We start from the raw sequence: 16,323 nt of genomic DNA on the forward strand, positions 1-16,323 counted from the left end.
TTAAAATAATTTTGTGCAATGTTTATTTGACCACAATAAAAATTTAAATAATTTAGCTCAAACACCTAAATTCTTATGCTTAACAAAATAAATCACTTAACATTTTGCATGTAAGCTAATGCTTTCTCCTGAGATAGGATCTTCTTTGTAGCTCTAATTAGCCTTGAACTTGTGATCTATCTGTCTTATTCTCTGAGTGCTGAGATTGTAGACATGCATCACCATGACTCATCCTAACAACAAAAACTGAAACATTCACTCAGCCTGTGGAAGTCACATTTATCATGACAATATGAATATAAGAAAGGTGTGTGTGTCTGAAAAAGCTAAGTAGGTGAGCTTGACCCCTTTGTAGAAAGCTCTGAATAATAGAAAGGAAACCTTAATGTCATTTTTCACCACCTCAGAAATTCTACTACCACTAAAATGGAGTGTTTTAATAAAAAAAATAATAATAACATATTGCAATGTTTGTGTTATCGGTATTTGGTTTTTTTTAAGTCTGCATTGGACAATTCTTAAATAACACTCCCTGGACTCTCACAGTTTATATGAGTGTCTTATCATTGGCAAGTTATAATGCAAAACAGAACACACGCTCAGAAGCTGTTTCCATGTGAAAAATGTCATAGTATTTGTGAGTTTCTTAGTCTTCTCATTTGTTTTCACTGAAAATCCCCATGTTCATGTTTCTTCAGAAGCTCTGTCATCAGTATTCAAGTATCTTGATTCTCCGTGCTTCAGAACAAAGAAATCTTCACTTTTAAGTCCATATCTCTCTAGAGCTTCATTCAGTTTCACTGGAGGCTCTAAGTAATGCTGGCAAGTGACAGGAAGAAAAATGAAAACTTACAATACAAATACTTGAGGGTTATTTCAAATAAACATTCAAGCTAAAAAATAAATTTAGGACACCAAAAGTTGCCTACATAGTTCCTTTAAATGAACCACTAGCAAATATGTCACTACACAATTTAAGTCACTAATTACAAAGTCACTAAAACTGTGTACTATGAGAAAGATGTAAGTCCATCCAAACCTTTGTGTGCACACAGAATCCGATTCCCATCTCACGTGATAAAATTGCAGTGTAGCTGGAATTAACACCAAAAGATACTAGAAGATTGGATGTGTTTAATTAAGCATGTGGGTCTCTCTGTTCATCTGCGTTTTTGTAGACAAGCAAGTATTTTTGGCTTAAGAAGGTTGTGAGGCACAACAGCCTCATGAGCAACTGTGTCAGAGGACAAAGGGGCCCATGACAGGAGAATAGACAAACAGTGCAGCCCCCTCCCATACTGCCTTAGTGCTCCCGGGCATGGCAAAAACAGCACAAGGAATGCTCCAGAGCGTTTTACACACTCAAATTTTGTTTTGTAAGACAGGGTTTCTTTGTGTGGCTTTGGAGCCTGTCCTGGAACTTGATCTCTGCCTACTGAGTGCTGGGAAGGACTAAAGGCGTGGACCACCACTAACTGACAAATATTTTCTTAAAAAGTTCAAACTGACTACGCAGGATGGCTTAGTGGGCCAAGATACTTGATGTCAAACCTGAGGCCCTGAGTTAGATGCCTAGACCCACATCATTTAAGAATAAAACTGACAGGTGGTGGCGGTGCTGGCACACACCTTTAATCCCAGCACTCAGGAGGCAGCCAGGTCTACAGAGCGAGTTCCAGGTCAGTCAAAGTTACCCTGTCTTGAAAAAAAAAGGATAAAGCTGGCCCTCTACATTCCTGCTATTTTTCTCATGTTCCATACACAAATAACATGAATTATAAAAGTACAGATCACTTGAATGTTTTCTTAAGTTATTTCCCTTTTGACCTAAATCTCTGCTGTATAATAGCTTTTAAAAAATTCATAAAGGATTGTTTTGTTTTCCTAATTAGAAAGGCTGTAACATTTGAAAGTTTAAAAAAAAAGTAAGTTTTCTGAACTAATCATCAGTGGGGGGGGGGGTTGGGGGGTCTATCTCCACTCCTGAGAATTGTCTTCTGTGCATCTACAGAGTATGTCAAGCTAGTGAACAAGAAAAAAGTCTTTCTCCTTCTAATACAGAGATAGACATGAAAGGAAATAAGATATCTGAGGACTTAATATATTCTGGGAAGAAGAGAGTGCTGGGAATGGGGCTTGTTTTAAATATAATCATCAAAGAGGCCCTTTCAACAAAGCTCTCCCTAAACACATACCCAGTGGGCAAGGCTACTCAGGGTGCTGCAGGAGACTTCAGAGCAGAGCTTGTCACCCAAATATAAGGCTCCCAGGCCACTTGGGAGGTGTCCTGATTTGATTCAAATTGTAGAGGGCTTGAGAGTACTGAGGACTTACTGTAAGGGACAGTGTGTAATAGTGAAGGCCAAGCCGTCCATGAGGGCAGCAGGAAACAGTTTACGTGTAAATGTGACTGGAGGGGAGGATCTAGGCTAGAAAGGGGAAAGGAGCAGGACACAAAGGAGATGTGGAAAAGAATTCTTTCACCGATACCCAGCCTGTTTTCCCACTGGCTGAGTTAAAACTCCAGACACAACTAAGAAATTCACAATAAAGGCTGCCTGCCTGGGTATCACACCCCAGACAAAACAGGCAATGAACTGAGGCTAAAGCCAAAAGCACACCTCCACCATTATACCCTCCTAGTATTACTAAACCATCTTCTTCTTAACCACACTCAGAACCTGCCCTTGGCATTCACTGTTTCCTAACACCGAGTTGTCTGAAATTCTGACTTAGCCTGAAATTCTTTCCTGTGGCATAAGATACCAGCTACACAAGCAAGCAGAGTCTCAAGGAGAAACTTGGATTGTCCAGGCAGAGTGCTAGCTGCATCTCCTCATTGCAGGACTGTGGGACAAGATGGCTGCCTAGTGCACTCAATGCTTACCAGGAGAGGAGCTAGCAATAGTGAGAAGAGATAACCAATGAGATACAAATGCCAGGAAACATCTCCTCCTTGCCTGTTTCCACATTTTGTCTATGTTTAAAGGATCACTGACAGCATGCAACTAAACCTTATTTAAGCTCTCATTAATGGATGGAGGATAGCAGGAATCTATTTTGTCTAATCTATATAATATTACACATACATATCAAATGTTATATACTGTGTATCACATATAGCACAAAAATAAATTACATCTATTTGTATAACCTTTAAAATAATGAAATTCTTCTCCATTGAAAATTAGCCCCTTATCATATGAACAACAGGGGTCAAGATCATGATGGGGAACCACAGAGACAGCTGGCCTAATGGACTCCGGACTAACAGCTGGGGAACCTGCATGGGACCGAACTAAACCCTCTGAATGTGGGTAACAGTTATGTGGCTTAATCTGTTGGAGTGGGGAAGGGGGCTGGCAGTGGGACCAGGACTTATCCTAGGTATATGAACTGACTTTTTGGAGCCCATTTCCTATGGTGGGATACCTTGCTCAGCCTTCATACAGTGGGGTGGGGCTTGGTCCTGCCTCAACTTGGTATACCAGACTTTGACTCGCCAAGAAAACCCTTACCCCATCGGAGGAGTGATGGGAGATGTCATTCTGTATATGTTTCTCATACTGGTTAATGAATAAAGCACTGTTGGCCAATAGGAAAGGAAGATAGGAGGGACTAGGAGACAAGGAGGAAAGAGGAAGTAGGAAGGAGGAGTCGAGATGGAGAGACTGGGGAGACGAGACGCTGGCCCCTTTCCCCGGTAAGAAGACCACGTGGAAATATTAGATTAACAGAAATGGGTTAATACTTAAGACAGAGCTAGCTGATAAGAAACAAGTAACGGGCCAACATCAAATACAGAGTCTCAGTGTGTTATTTGGGGCTGGCGCAGCGGTGGGACAAGACCAGGCAGCAGGCGGAAAAACCATACTCCTTACAGGAGGAGAGGATGGGGGTGGGAAGGGGAGAGGTGGGGGGAGGCAGGAAAAGGGGAGGGAAGGGAGCTGGAGCTATTATATAAAATGAGAAAATTTAAGTTAAAAAAAGAAAATCATGGCTCCTTTTGTTAAGATCTTGTCACCTCTGTTTCCCAAGGTTTTGGTCAACAATACAAATAAACAATCTCCCTACATTGATAACCTCTTTGCTAGCTCTAACTTTACAGTGTCAAGCATGATGCCATTAAGGACTTAGTACATTTTTATAAGGTTGTAGCTGGTGGAGACCTTCTGTCTTTAATTCATCTACATTTTGCAACATCTGAGTTTTTCCATGGGGATCCATCCAATGCCAGGCAGCCAGCACAGGACAACTGCTTAACAACTCACTTCCAACAAAACCTAGTAATAATACAACCAAGGTTGGCTAGCTCGCTAGTTTATGTAATTACAGAATGCTACATCAAAATTAGTGGTTTAGTTAGAAAGTTAGATATTAATACACATACCACACATACAGAACTTCATGGTGCTGATGAGTTACAGATATCTGTATCCTGCTTATATCACAATAAGCAGCTATTTCAAGTGCTTACACAAAATACCAAATATTTAGAAATTATAAGCTAAACATGTCTGAAATCCCACAGACTTTCACACTTTTACATTAGTTAACTAAATTGGTAACTACAAAAGAGTTAATGAAAAGATGAGTTGTTATTAAGAGCAGCAAAAAGAAATAAAGATGGAGTAATGGATGAAAATTCCCCTTTGATGTTTTGTTTTATTTTGCTTGAGCCTTTTGGCTTGCCACTTATTATGCAGACCAGACTACTTGCAATCTTCCTGTCATCAACCCCTGAGAGCCATCAAGCATATTTCTAGATAGTGATGTGGTGATTTGAATAGTTGTAGCCCCCACAGAATCCTGCATATGAATGCCTCAAGGAGTGGCACTATTAGGAGATGTGGCCTGCTGGAGTAGGCATGGCCTTGTTGGGATGCCATTGTGTATCACTGTGGGGTGGGTTTTGAGGTCTCATATTCTCAAGCTACACTCAGTGTGGTACACAGTCTCTTTATGCTGCCTATGGATCAAGATGTAGAATTCTCAGCTCCTTCTCCAGCACCATGTTTGCCTTCATGCTGCCATGTTTCTCATCATGATGATAATGAACTAAACCTCTAACACTCTAAGCCAGTTCCAATTAAGTGTTTTCCTTTACAACAGTTCCATGGTCATGGTGTCTCTTCACAGCAATAGAAAACCTAACTAAAACAAACGAAATCATTCTTTTTTGTTTGTTTTTTTGAGATAGGGTTTCTCTATTTAGCCCTAGCTGTAGACCAGACTGGCCTCGAACTCACACAGATCCACCAGTCTCTGCCTCCCAAATGCTGGGATTAAAGGTGTGCCACCACTGCCTGGCTGTGAAATGATTCTTGATGGCTGAGGTTTGATCATTTCCTAATCTGTCCATCTCAAGAAGGAGCACTACAGTCTGCCCAATCACTGAAGCTGAGTCTTCATCCCTTCCTTTACAAAGGCTTAATAACATACTACTATTCCAGCTAGGTCACTACAAAAGATACAAATGGAACATTCACACACACAAACAGGTAGAGACACCATAAGAAGTCATCAAATAGCAGTATGCAAATATGACAGTTTGTCCCTTTCCAAGTTCACACAGGTACTTCAGATGGGCACGCCATCTTCCTAGCTCTGTAGGTTTTCCCTTATTACTCCATTCCACCTCCAGAAGAGCTGCTGCATTACTCAGGGTTATTGCATCATAAGACAGATATTTCAATTAGGGGATAGAGCAAAGACAATTGCATCCCTTAGGTAATTTTGGAACTGTATCTAGGAAGAGACCACACCAGAAACCAAGCAGAGTAAGAGTGTTAAAAACAGCAAGGAAACAGAGTCTCCACAGAGGCCCTGGGAGACAGAAGTGGTCACCAAAAGCCAAGCATGGGAAGTTAACTTCTAACCCATTTCCCAGCATTGCTTGGGCTTGGACCCAGGAATGAAGAGAGGATATTATTAGACTTCCTGATCCCAGAACCCATGCCAGCAGCAGAGCCCAGTAATCAGTTCCCTGAGGAAGAATCAACGCTTCTGATATAACCTAAATAAACCACATTTATGCCAGTGTCTGGAGATAACACACACTGGAAGTTAACTGAATGGGTTCAAGATGTTTCTAGAAAGCCCCACATTCTAGCTCTCTACTCCCACTGCCCTCCACACCACCCACTGTCCTGCTGAACAAACTCCTCCCTTCCCCCATGCTTGCTACCTCCAAACTATGATCTGTCCTTGCCTCCACTGGAAAGAAACACTTTCCTTCTTGCCTGTGGCCAAGTTAAAATTGCCTTCTTCCATAAAGTGATTCCTGATCCCTCCCTGTCTTTGAGACCAATTAACCTGTCCCACATTATAGAACTTCCACCTTCTAGCATACAAACAATGTACGTGTCTTCTAGCTTCTAGCAACAGAAGCCATCTGGATGTGGAGATGTGATGGTTCATTTTCTACACCACACACACATTTTGGATAAGCCATGCTTCATAACTATGGAAATCAGCCTAAGAAACAGCAAACAGTTTATTCCTACTGTGTTCTAGTGTTGTCTTGCTAGTCGGTATGCTTTGCCCCTCCAGTTTATGTGGTGGCTGTGATGATTGTATGGCATCTGAGTCCACAGTGGTCTCTGAAAGCTCGGGCACAGAGATACCTAAATCCCATCAACAGTCAAGCACACAATCAAAGCTGAGGTTTCTGTCGTTTGTTTAACTCAAACTTACCTCATTAGCTAAGGCAAAAGTTCCCCAGTGAATTCCCACAGATCTCTTGGTTTGAACATCAATATGAATCCTTACTGCATCTTCTGGGTCTACATGCTGGTATTTCATAAACCACCTGATGGAACACAGCAATTAATTTAACCTATGAAAACAGCCTAGACTGTTTCATATAATCAACATTTAATAATCTGCAAATCTGGAGAGAGCTGAGAGCAAGTGCAGCTGAGAGCAAGCACTACTCTTGCAGAACACCTGAGTTCGGTTCCTGGTGCCTACATGACACAGCTCACATTGCCTGTTAGCCCAGCTTCAGGAGATCCAATGTCCTTGTATGCCTCCTTGGGCACTTAAACTCAGACCCACAAACACACACATATATGTGCATAGTTAAAATAAAATTTAAAGGAATAAGATTCTTCACAGGATTATAAATATTTGAAAACTCAGCAACTCACTGTGGTTATTTTTTCAGCCTCTCCCTAAGTGCCTCATATGACTTTATGACCGTACACCTAACAAATTTACCCAATCACTAGCAAATGTAGCAACAAGCAGTAGTGTTGCTTTCAACCATTTTCCAGTCATCAAATCCATATGGAGCTGATCCAGAAAATTTACAAGAAAAAGTTACTCCACGATTCTGATGTAACTATTCTGGGTTGTGACACAGGCATTAGGCTTGTGCAGCCAGAAATGAGAATCTCGGGAAGGAACTCAAGCAATGATGAATGAAGACGAGACTGTAAGAGAAGAAGCAAGGTGCAAGAGATGATTCTGCCACCCTTGCCTGAGCTCAGCTCCCAGGACCCTCACCAGGTGGCTCGCAATGGCTTGCAACTCCAGCTCTAAAGGAGCAGTCACCCTCTTCTGACCTCTATGGGTACCCAAACACATGGCATTCGCTCACACAGACACACAAATACCCATCAGTATTAAAACTGAAATCTTATGCTGGGCATGGTAGCACACACCTTTGATCTCAGCACTCGGGAGGCAGAAACAGGCAGATCTCTGAGTTGGAAGCCAGCCTAGTCTACAGAGAGAGTTCCAGGACAGTCAGGGATACACAGAGAAATGCTACCTCAAAAAAAAAAGTACATAAATAATAAATGAATAAAATGTTAAAATATGTGTAAACGAACAAACAAGCTTCTAAACAGAAGTAAAATATATCCACAGTAAAACCACTTCCCTCAGTCCACTTTTCTCTGGGGGCAAAAAAAAATCAAAATTCTTGTGTGTATAAATTGATAAACAAGTGAGTCTCAAGCTTTATTTCATGTTTACTTTGACTTTTACTGATGCTGTGCTTTAAAAACATGACTTATTACTTTAAAAAGCAGATACTCTGCAATTTTAGGAATGAATCAAAGAACTGTAATGAAGGGTAAAGAATTGTTACCCAAGCTCCAGTTACCATTGAACAAGGAAACCCTACAGACACAGACTAATCAAATGAAATCAAGCAAAGAGTTAGTGTACAAAGCCAAGTACTATGACATACACTACAGCCCTGTCTGTCCACATGAGGATCCTAAATTCAAGGCTGGATTACATTATCAAAACTGGACTACATTACTTCTCAAAAATAAACAATGTACAGTGTACAAAGGAACAGGAAAACCCCACTGCCAGTCAAGGCATTTTATTTAAAACATGATCAAACTGAACAGTGAGGTGTTGGTTAGGCAAAAAACTCCCAAGTGACACAGATAACAAAGTCCTGGAAGAGCGGCTGACACCTTGCAGCCCCTGAGTGCTGAGTGGTTGGAAAGTTCTCCCATCCCCTGAGCTTCTATTTCCATGTCTGTAATGTATAAACTTTGATCCACACTATAAAGGAAATGTGAACGTTAAACCAGACAGTTTGTGAAAACATCAAATGCAGCATCTATTCATAGACCCCTCCCAGAAATAACAACAAAAGCACCATCTGCAGGAAAAAATGAATTGTTTCTTATACGAAGGACATACAGGTCTTACTTTGCAAGCTATTAGTCTGGCTGAGGAGAAACATTTTCTTCGGATTCTTTACATCCAACTTTGCCACTACCAACCAATGCTAGAGAGACAAGTGCTCTGCCCTTCCCAGAACTCATCACCAAAGAGTCCATTCATCTACAACAGCAGTTGCTGGGTCCTCTGGGAACCCCAAAACAAGGGCAGCCTACAGAAGCAGCATTCTGCTTAGGTCCTGACGCTCAGGAGTGAAGGCAGAGGGAAACAGTCTTGGTGTATCTACTCTTCTATTAAACAATCCTACTGCAAATCCTACTTCTTTTCTAACTTCTGTTTACCTGAAAGAAATTCTGGTTTTTTTTCACTCTAGCCATTAAGATGAAAACGTTAGTGCTAAGGCTGACAGACCACTTGACCTAGCTTGTTCAGGGCTCCAGATTCAAGCCCCAGCATTACAAGTGGAAAAAGCAGATGTCAAATTCCAACTACAATGTCTGGGGATGAGAGACTCTGGAAGTAGGAACTGAAAGACTTTTTTTTTTTTTTTTTTTTTTTTTTTGCTGTAACCAGGTTACATGTGAACAGGATTCCTAAGTTTTATTTTATTTCTAAAACAGCTAGTATTGACACGACAAAACAAAACCAGATTCCACAGTACATGTGAGCTACCACATGCAATGCTCTTAAAGCAAGCCATGCCTTGGTCCCCATCCCCGAAAGAAGACAGAGGCACTGCAGAGAAGGGACAAGGTTGTGAGCATGCAGTTTGTGCCATCACCACAAATACTCTAAACACATATGCCACTCATGAAAGCTTGTTTTTATAACTATAAAGAGATACACTGGTGAGTGAAAGCCAACACCATTTGAAAATGATTAGTAACAGTTTTTTAAAGCCATGTTGATTAATAGTTTCAGAAGTTCCATGAGAATCAGAATAATTTGAATGGAAAAAGTAAAATTCAAATACTAATACTGACTTATAATAATTTCCGTTGTGGTTTGTAGTGGTGCAGTTTTTTGCTTGTTTGTTCGTTTTGGTTTTTTTTTTTTTTTTTTTTTTTTTTTTGGAATAGGTCCTCCTGTTCAACCTCCAAGTTTTATAGTTTAGAGACATGTTACAATGATTTTAATAATTACTAAGGTTACAAACAGGTAAAAGCATCTAAACCCACCCACAAAAAGGAAACAAGTAAAGCTAAATCAATAAATAGAAGAATAAGTGTTAATAAGGATAGAAAAATGGTTTGGTGAACTTAAAGGTTAACAAGTGAGTTTGACAGGGACGGAGATGTAGCTCTGGATTACAAAAAGAAAAAGAAAAGAAAAGAAAAAGAAGGAAGGGAGGAAGGAAGGAAGATGACATATGAACAGATAGTTAGTTATCAGGTGAAAACAAAATATTAGATTTACCCAATCCATCACTCTGTGTACAAACCACTCTGCAAGTGGGTCTCAAGCCTTGTTGAGATTATAGGTATACTGCTTCTATTGGAGATAACAATGCTTGCAGGGTTGCTTGAGCAACATACATGTATCGGCATGCGTATAAAGCACAGAAAAATCTGGAATGTATGGTGTGTGCATGTCTGTGAACATGTGTATGAGGGCATGTGCAGCCCAGAGGTCAACATCAGAGCTGTTTCCCTCCATCAGTCTCCACCTTCTTAAGAAAAAAATGATCACAGCGATCAAACTCAGGGCTTCAGGTTTTACCCTGATTGTGGGTGCCTTTACTGGCTAATTAGATTTGCTAGCTCATTTTGCCAGCCCCCACCTTGTTTTAAGGACCTGGATCTCACTGATTGGTTATACTAGCCAGTGAACACCCAGTATCCTCCTGTCTGCCTCCCCAGATCTGTAATGCCAGGAATGTGCAGGCAGGCAAGCTTTTTACTGTGGGTTCTGAGGATCCAAACTTGTATCCCCCATGGTTATGTAAGCACTCATTCCATTACCCAGGAAGCCAATGTCCTAGACTTTGTTACAGTCTTAAAGAGACAGTGTTTGCTAGTGCAGAAGGTAGCTGGGTGGTCTGGGTCTGCAGTGACAGAGTAGCCCTAAACTGCTCTTGAAATAAATGCTGAGCACACAGCGATAGGAGGGAGGGTTATAAATTCCCAAACACAGAGCAGACACTCATCTGCAGAAAGAATGTCCTGTGTGAAGGGTTCTGGGTACTGGCAGGAAGGAATGTGGGCTCTGACAAGGTATTAGAAATTTTTTTTTCTTTCTTTCTTTCTTTTTCTTTCTTCCTTTCTTTTTCTTTTTCTTCTTCTTCTTCTTTTTTTTTTTTTTTTTTTTTTTTTTTTTTTTTTTTTGTTGTTGTTGTTTTCCAGGATGGCTTTGAATTCACAGAGACTAAAGGAGTAAGCCGCCACTGCCCAGCCCAATTCTTTACACCTTGGTATAAATTGAATATAAATCTAACTTCAAACTCCACCAATGTACACTAAGCCCACCAATAAAATCACAATCACATCGTATCAGGACTCATTTACAAACCTTGGCTCATAAGCTCCAATGGGAATAGCTGCCAGGTCAAAGGGACCAAACCTCTTTCCTATCTCTTCAAACGCAGGGCAGTAACCAGTGTCCCCAGCAAAGAAGAATCGATTCCAGGGCCCCAACACAGACCAGCTGCCCCACAGAACCTTGTTGTCATCCATGAGGGTCCTTTTACACCAGTGTTGGGAAGGCGTGAAGACAAAGGTGACCTTATCATGGCCAGGGACACAATTCTCCTCCCACCAGTCCAGCTCAATCACGTTCTCACAGCCACATTTCTGCATCCAGTCCAGAAGACCCAGAGGCACAAACCATCTCAGCTCACTGCCAAAGCGCTCATTCAAAGCAAGGACAGATCCATAGTCCAGGTGGTCATAGTGGTTGTGACTAATAAGCACAGCATCTATCGGGGGAAGTTCACTTATTGTACACGGGGGACGGCGAAATCGCTTTGGACCCATGTACTGCGAGGGAGAAGCACGGGAACTAAACATGGGGTCTGTAAGGAATATAAGCTCATCCATCTCCACTATCAGCGTTGCATGTCCCAACCATGTGACTCTTAAGCCAGCCTCTGTCACTCCAGCTTCTTCGGGGTCACTGATAAAATATGGCTTAAGCACTGGGAGTTCTTTGTCCAGTTCCTGTATAGATAAAAAGAGAAAAGCAGTGTTTAGGGGGTGGAAAGACATTACATCATCACAGAAAATACTGTGACCTACATTTCAGCAAGGCCACTGCACTACCAGTGCACCGGCCACTGCAGCTCTTCTCGTCCATGCAGGCACTCGCTTCTCTCTAGATGTGACTTAGTAACCATTAGTAATCTGCTTAGTCCTGGATGCCAAAGGCAAAGGAAATTTCAATTTAAAATTGCAGAGTTTTATGGGGAAGGCTGTCTTTGGAAATTCCAGCAGTAGAGTGGCCTAGATGCAGTCACTCTGCTGTTGTCTCCTCACTGAGATGATGATGTATTTGCTGCCTAAAAACAGTCTCAGAAGTCCAGTCCCTGGGACTTACAGTGTACTGACTGCAATCGACATTTAACCCTTGGACATAAAATTCAAAGCAAAACACTGTGGTGATTCCTGGGACGGGGTTCTCCTCATTCCTTACCTTTACAAAGCAGGCTGATAAGAAGGTAAAGGCAGGAGACAATGGTGAAAGAAAACTAAGATGCCACTGACAGAGTTTGAATGAGAGGCCTGGCCAGGAGAGGAAAGGCAGAGGATGGTAGTGATGTCTCTTGAGCACCCCCAAGATCAAGTTCCCCACCTGGAAGATGGCACTGCATTGGTACGAGAACTGAATTAGGAATGGCTGTCTCACAATACACACTCTACAAGTATTCCAAAAGAAGATAGCATGTCCCAACCCCAATGACCAAGCATACACCAGGCTTGTTAATTTCTTGTATTTCTGCACAGCCAGTAACCTACACTTAATAGCCTAAGTAGTAGCTAGACACATTAAAATACTCATGACTGTTCAGCTATCTCCATACTCCATCCATCCATACACAGACTTATAAAAGTCCTCAACAGTGTACCCAGGGGTACAGTTGGTAGCATTTATAATCCCAGCACCTGAGAAACTGAGGAAAAAGATCAAGGGTTCAAGGGTAGCTTTTGTTAACATAGCAAGACCTGTCTATAAATAACCCAACAAAAGCAGTGTACCTATGGCTAAGATCCAATTCCTTCCCTCCTGTAATGCCTTCACTGCTCTCTCCTCCCTGTCAAACCCATTTCATCCCCTTGCCCAACAACAAGCTGCCCATGGGATGCCCAGTCCTTCCCAGCTGTATTTCACACTATTTATTCCTCTACACACTCTCTATCCCATACTCAAGGAACTACGTCCCATTCCTAGACAGAGTTTCAGAACTCTGCAGGATTCTGATCCATTTCTCACTGTGACACTGGGGGTGGGCTTTGAGGTTTCAAAGCCTGGCACCATTCCTAGCTCTCCTCCCTCCCTCCCTTCCTCCCTCCCTCCCTCCCTCTCTCTCTCTCTCTCTATCTCTCTCCTTTCTGCCTGCAGTTGAAGATATGATGAGTTCTCAGGGTTTCCTGCGGCCATGTTTCCCCACTATGAAGGACCCTCTGGGACCACAGCTCCAAATATGCCTTTCCTTGTATAAGCTGCCTTGGTGGTGGTGGTCCACAGTGGCAGAACAGTAGCTGACACATCTGTGCGCCCTTCTGCACCCACTGCATCTTCTCACTCATCTTCACAAATTTGCTCCTGGAATTTACTCGGGCCTCAAACAACACAACCTACCACTGAACAACCAAAAAGACAAAATCAGGGATCTGGGAGATGACTGCATTGGTAAAGTTCCTGAGTTCCGATCCCACATCTATAAGAAAGTCGTCATGGCTGCAACCCTAGCACTGTATGAGAGAAAGGAGGATCCCTGAAGCTCACGGGCCAGCCAGCCTACCCAAATCAGGTACAAGGATAGACTCTGTTTCAAAAACTAAGGGTCACAGAGTGACTAAGGTAAATACCCAATGTCAATGTCTAGCCTCCACACACAATACAAGAAAAGGAATGAATCACCAGAGTTTGAAAAAGCGGGTAGAATAGGAGGAAGGGAGGGAGAGAAGGGATCCTTCATTTCGTAAATAAAGTAAGGTTATTTTGCTTGTTTGATTGTTTGGCTAGATTAAGATTGTCTTGGCGGAAGGACTGAGCAATCTAAGGGACCTCAGACAGTGGAGCCAGGATGTATCCCTGGTGCACAAAAGGACTTTGCGAACACATCCCCCATGGAGGGATAACTGCCTTAACCAAGAGACAGGAGAGAAGCCCTAGTCCCTACTTCAAATGACCTGTCAGATCTACATGACCCCAACTGGATGGCATTCCCCTACATATGGAATTGGGGTGGGGGGATGGGAGGGGAGGGTGGTTAGGGTGCATGTGAGAGGGCAGAGAGGGTAAAAGGGAGAGAGGGAGGAAAAGAGGGAGGGAGAGAGAAAGGGAGGGAGAGGGAACTGGGATCGACATGTAAAATAATAAATTAAATTAAAAAATGCTTTGGCCCCAAAATTTAAGTTCAAGAACAGGTTACTGGGGAAAAGGATTTCTATTTTTGTTTCCACAGAAAATGAAAAGCTGTGGATTCCTTCCAGACTAATGTGGTTTGATCACGCCAGACCGCCTGAAACAGAGTACCAGGTGATCCTACATTCAAAACAGCTGGACAAAGCAGCCTCACAGACTACAGCCAGGATTTCTGCATCTTCTTAGAATCCCCCATGACAGCGCCCCTTACCAGCAGGAAGTATTTTGGAAGGAACGACATCCAAATTCCCAAATATTGTCTATAAATGTTTTTTTTCATTTAAATGGACTTGGTTATATAAAATAAAATAATAAAAAAAAAGATTGTCTTGGCTAATTTTCCTTCATAGAAACTGCAAAAGGAAAAATCATAAGGCCTGTAATTAAAAAGCAGATAGTTAATGTTTTCCTTTTCTTCAGATAAAATGGGAAAATACAAATGTTTGCTGTGCCAGGTCATGTTTACCTTTAGCCAGGTGATGCTAAGTACACTCTTACTGCCATGACAAAACACCACAACCAAGGCAACTCAAAGAAGAGTTTATTGGGCTTACATGCTTCAGAGGGTCGTCCATGACTATCACGGCGGAGAGTATGGCAGCAGATAGGCAAGTGTGACACTGGAGCAGTAGCTGAGAGTTTACACCCTTACCAGCAAAAACAAGACAGAGAGATGAAGAAATAACTAGAAATGGCTGGAAACCTCAAAGCTTTCCCCCAGTAACACGCCTCCTCCAACAAGGCCACACCTCCTACCCCTTCCCAAACATTTCCACTAACTGGGGACCAATCATTCCAATATATGAGCCTGTGGGAGCCACTCTCACCCACACCAGCACAGACACTCTGGTTTAACACTGTGACAGGTGTTTCGGCACATTAGTGGTAAGCAAACCAAAGCAGAGAGGGGCACCAAACTTACAGCTCACACGACAGATAGGTGATCTCCTCAAGAAGCCAGGCCTTCCTCACTTAACTCACTTCCTTTCACTAAGCCTTTACTGCCTTGGGATGGTATTAATTCACATTAAAAGTAAATAAAATGCAACACTGAAATGGTGCTTCTTGGTCAAATGATCTACTCTCCCGTCCTTCCCAAGATTGCTGCATAGTTGTTTTGAAGTCTACAGATGTCTTTGATCCTGAGTGGTGGCCGTAAGCTACAGGTTGTTTTGTAGGGAACGCAAATCCCCCACTAATTCGGCAATTTGTTGGTGAAAGTAAATAATGCTCTCATCATCAAATCTACAGGAAAAGACTTTCATGGGGAACCTTCTGTGATCCAAAAAAAAAAAAAAAAAAAAAAACTTTTAAACCATGTGCCATTTTAAACATCTAGTCTAAATCCTATTATAAGCACCTCTTGGGATCCGTAGTCTTTGGTTGACTGGAATTTTGTTTTTTCCCTATACCCACTGAATACAAAGGCTACCTAGTCATTTTGGAACAAAAGGGTGGATAGAATTTTCCATTGAGTAGATAAGAAAATTTCCTACAACTGTAGATAAGGAAATTTCCTACAACTGAAAAAAGCATATTTTCAGACTTGAAAATACCTACTAGGCATTGAGGACAATAATAAATAAGTACAGATTCCATGGTGAAATTTTAAAAAGTAGGTACCAAAGAGATGGTTAGGTTTGCTCAGTTTTGGAGGTTTCAATCGATGGGCACACCAGCAACAGCCAGAAGGCCTCCCCACTTAGCCCTACCTCTGAATATTTCTACCACTTCCCATAGCATCAGGCTGAGGAATAAGCCTTTAACATGTGAGCTGTGGAGGTCAAGTGAAATTTAAACTACCGCAGAATACCTCAGGGAATTGGGATAGAAAAAAGTCACAGAGTCAGAGAAAAGCATAAAACTGGTTCCCTAATGCATGGAGTCCCACTTTTTTTTATCCAGCTATGCTGTTCTCCAATTTGACAGCCTCTTCCAACTAATGGAACTCAAGAAGAGTCTGACCCTTCCCTTATTAAATTGCTGCCAATTCTTTTGTTTGTTTGTTTGGTTTGGTTTTTGTTTTTTGTTTTGTTTTTTGTCTTTCTTCCCTCTATGACTATGAATCACGATAACAATCAGACAAAG

The 16,323-nt window shown here is 41.9% G+C and overlaps 1 protein-coding gene across 2 annotated transcripts in view; it reads right to left on the reverse strand.

Annotated features, from left to right (window-relative positions):
• Positions 1 to 503: 503 nt before the first annotated feature.
• The window catches only part of Napepld (N-acyl phosphatidylethanolamine phospholipase D), a 33,368-nt gene continuing 17,548 nt past the window's right edge, over positions 504 to 16,323 (reverse strand). For both annotated transcript variants that reach the window (XM_051174823.1, XM_051174822.1), the window contains exons 3-5: positions 11,161 to 11,807; positions 6,697 to 6,811; positions 504 to 819 (exon numbers count right to left, since the gene is read on the reverse strand). In XM_051174823.1, coding sequence (XP_051030780.1) covers positions 685 to 819; positions 6,697 to 6,811; positions 11,161 to 11,807 — 897 coding nt within the window. In that variant the 3' untranslated portion in view covers positions 504 to 684. The remainder of the gene's footprint in view (positions 820 to 6,696; positions 6,812 to 11,160; positions 11,808 to 16,323) is intronic.

Source organism: Phodopus roborovskii, unplaced genomic scaffold (assembly GCF_943737965.1).
Source record: "Phodopus roborovskii unplaced genomic scaffold, PHOROB, whole genome shotgun sequence".
NCBI classification, from domain to species: domain Eukaryota; kingdom Metazoa; phylum Chordata; class Mammalia; order Rodentia; family Cricetidae; genus Phodopus; species Phodopus roborovskii.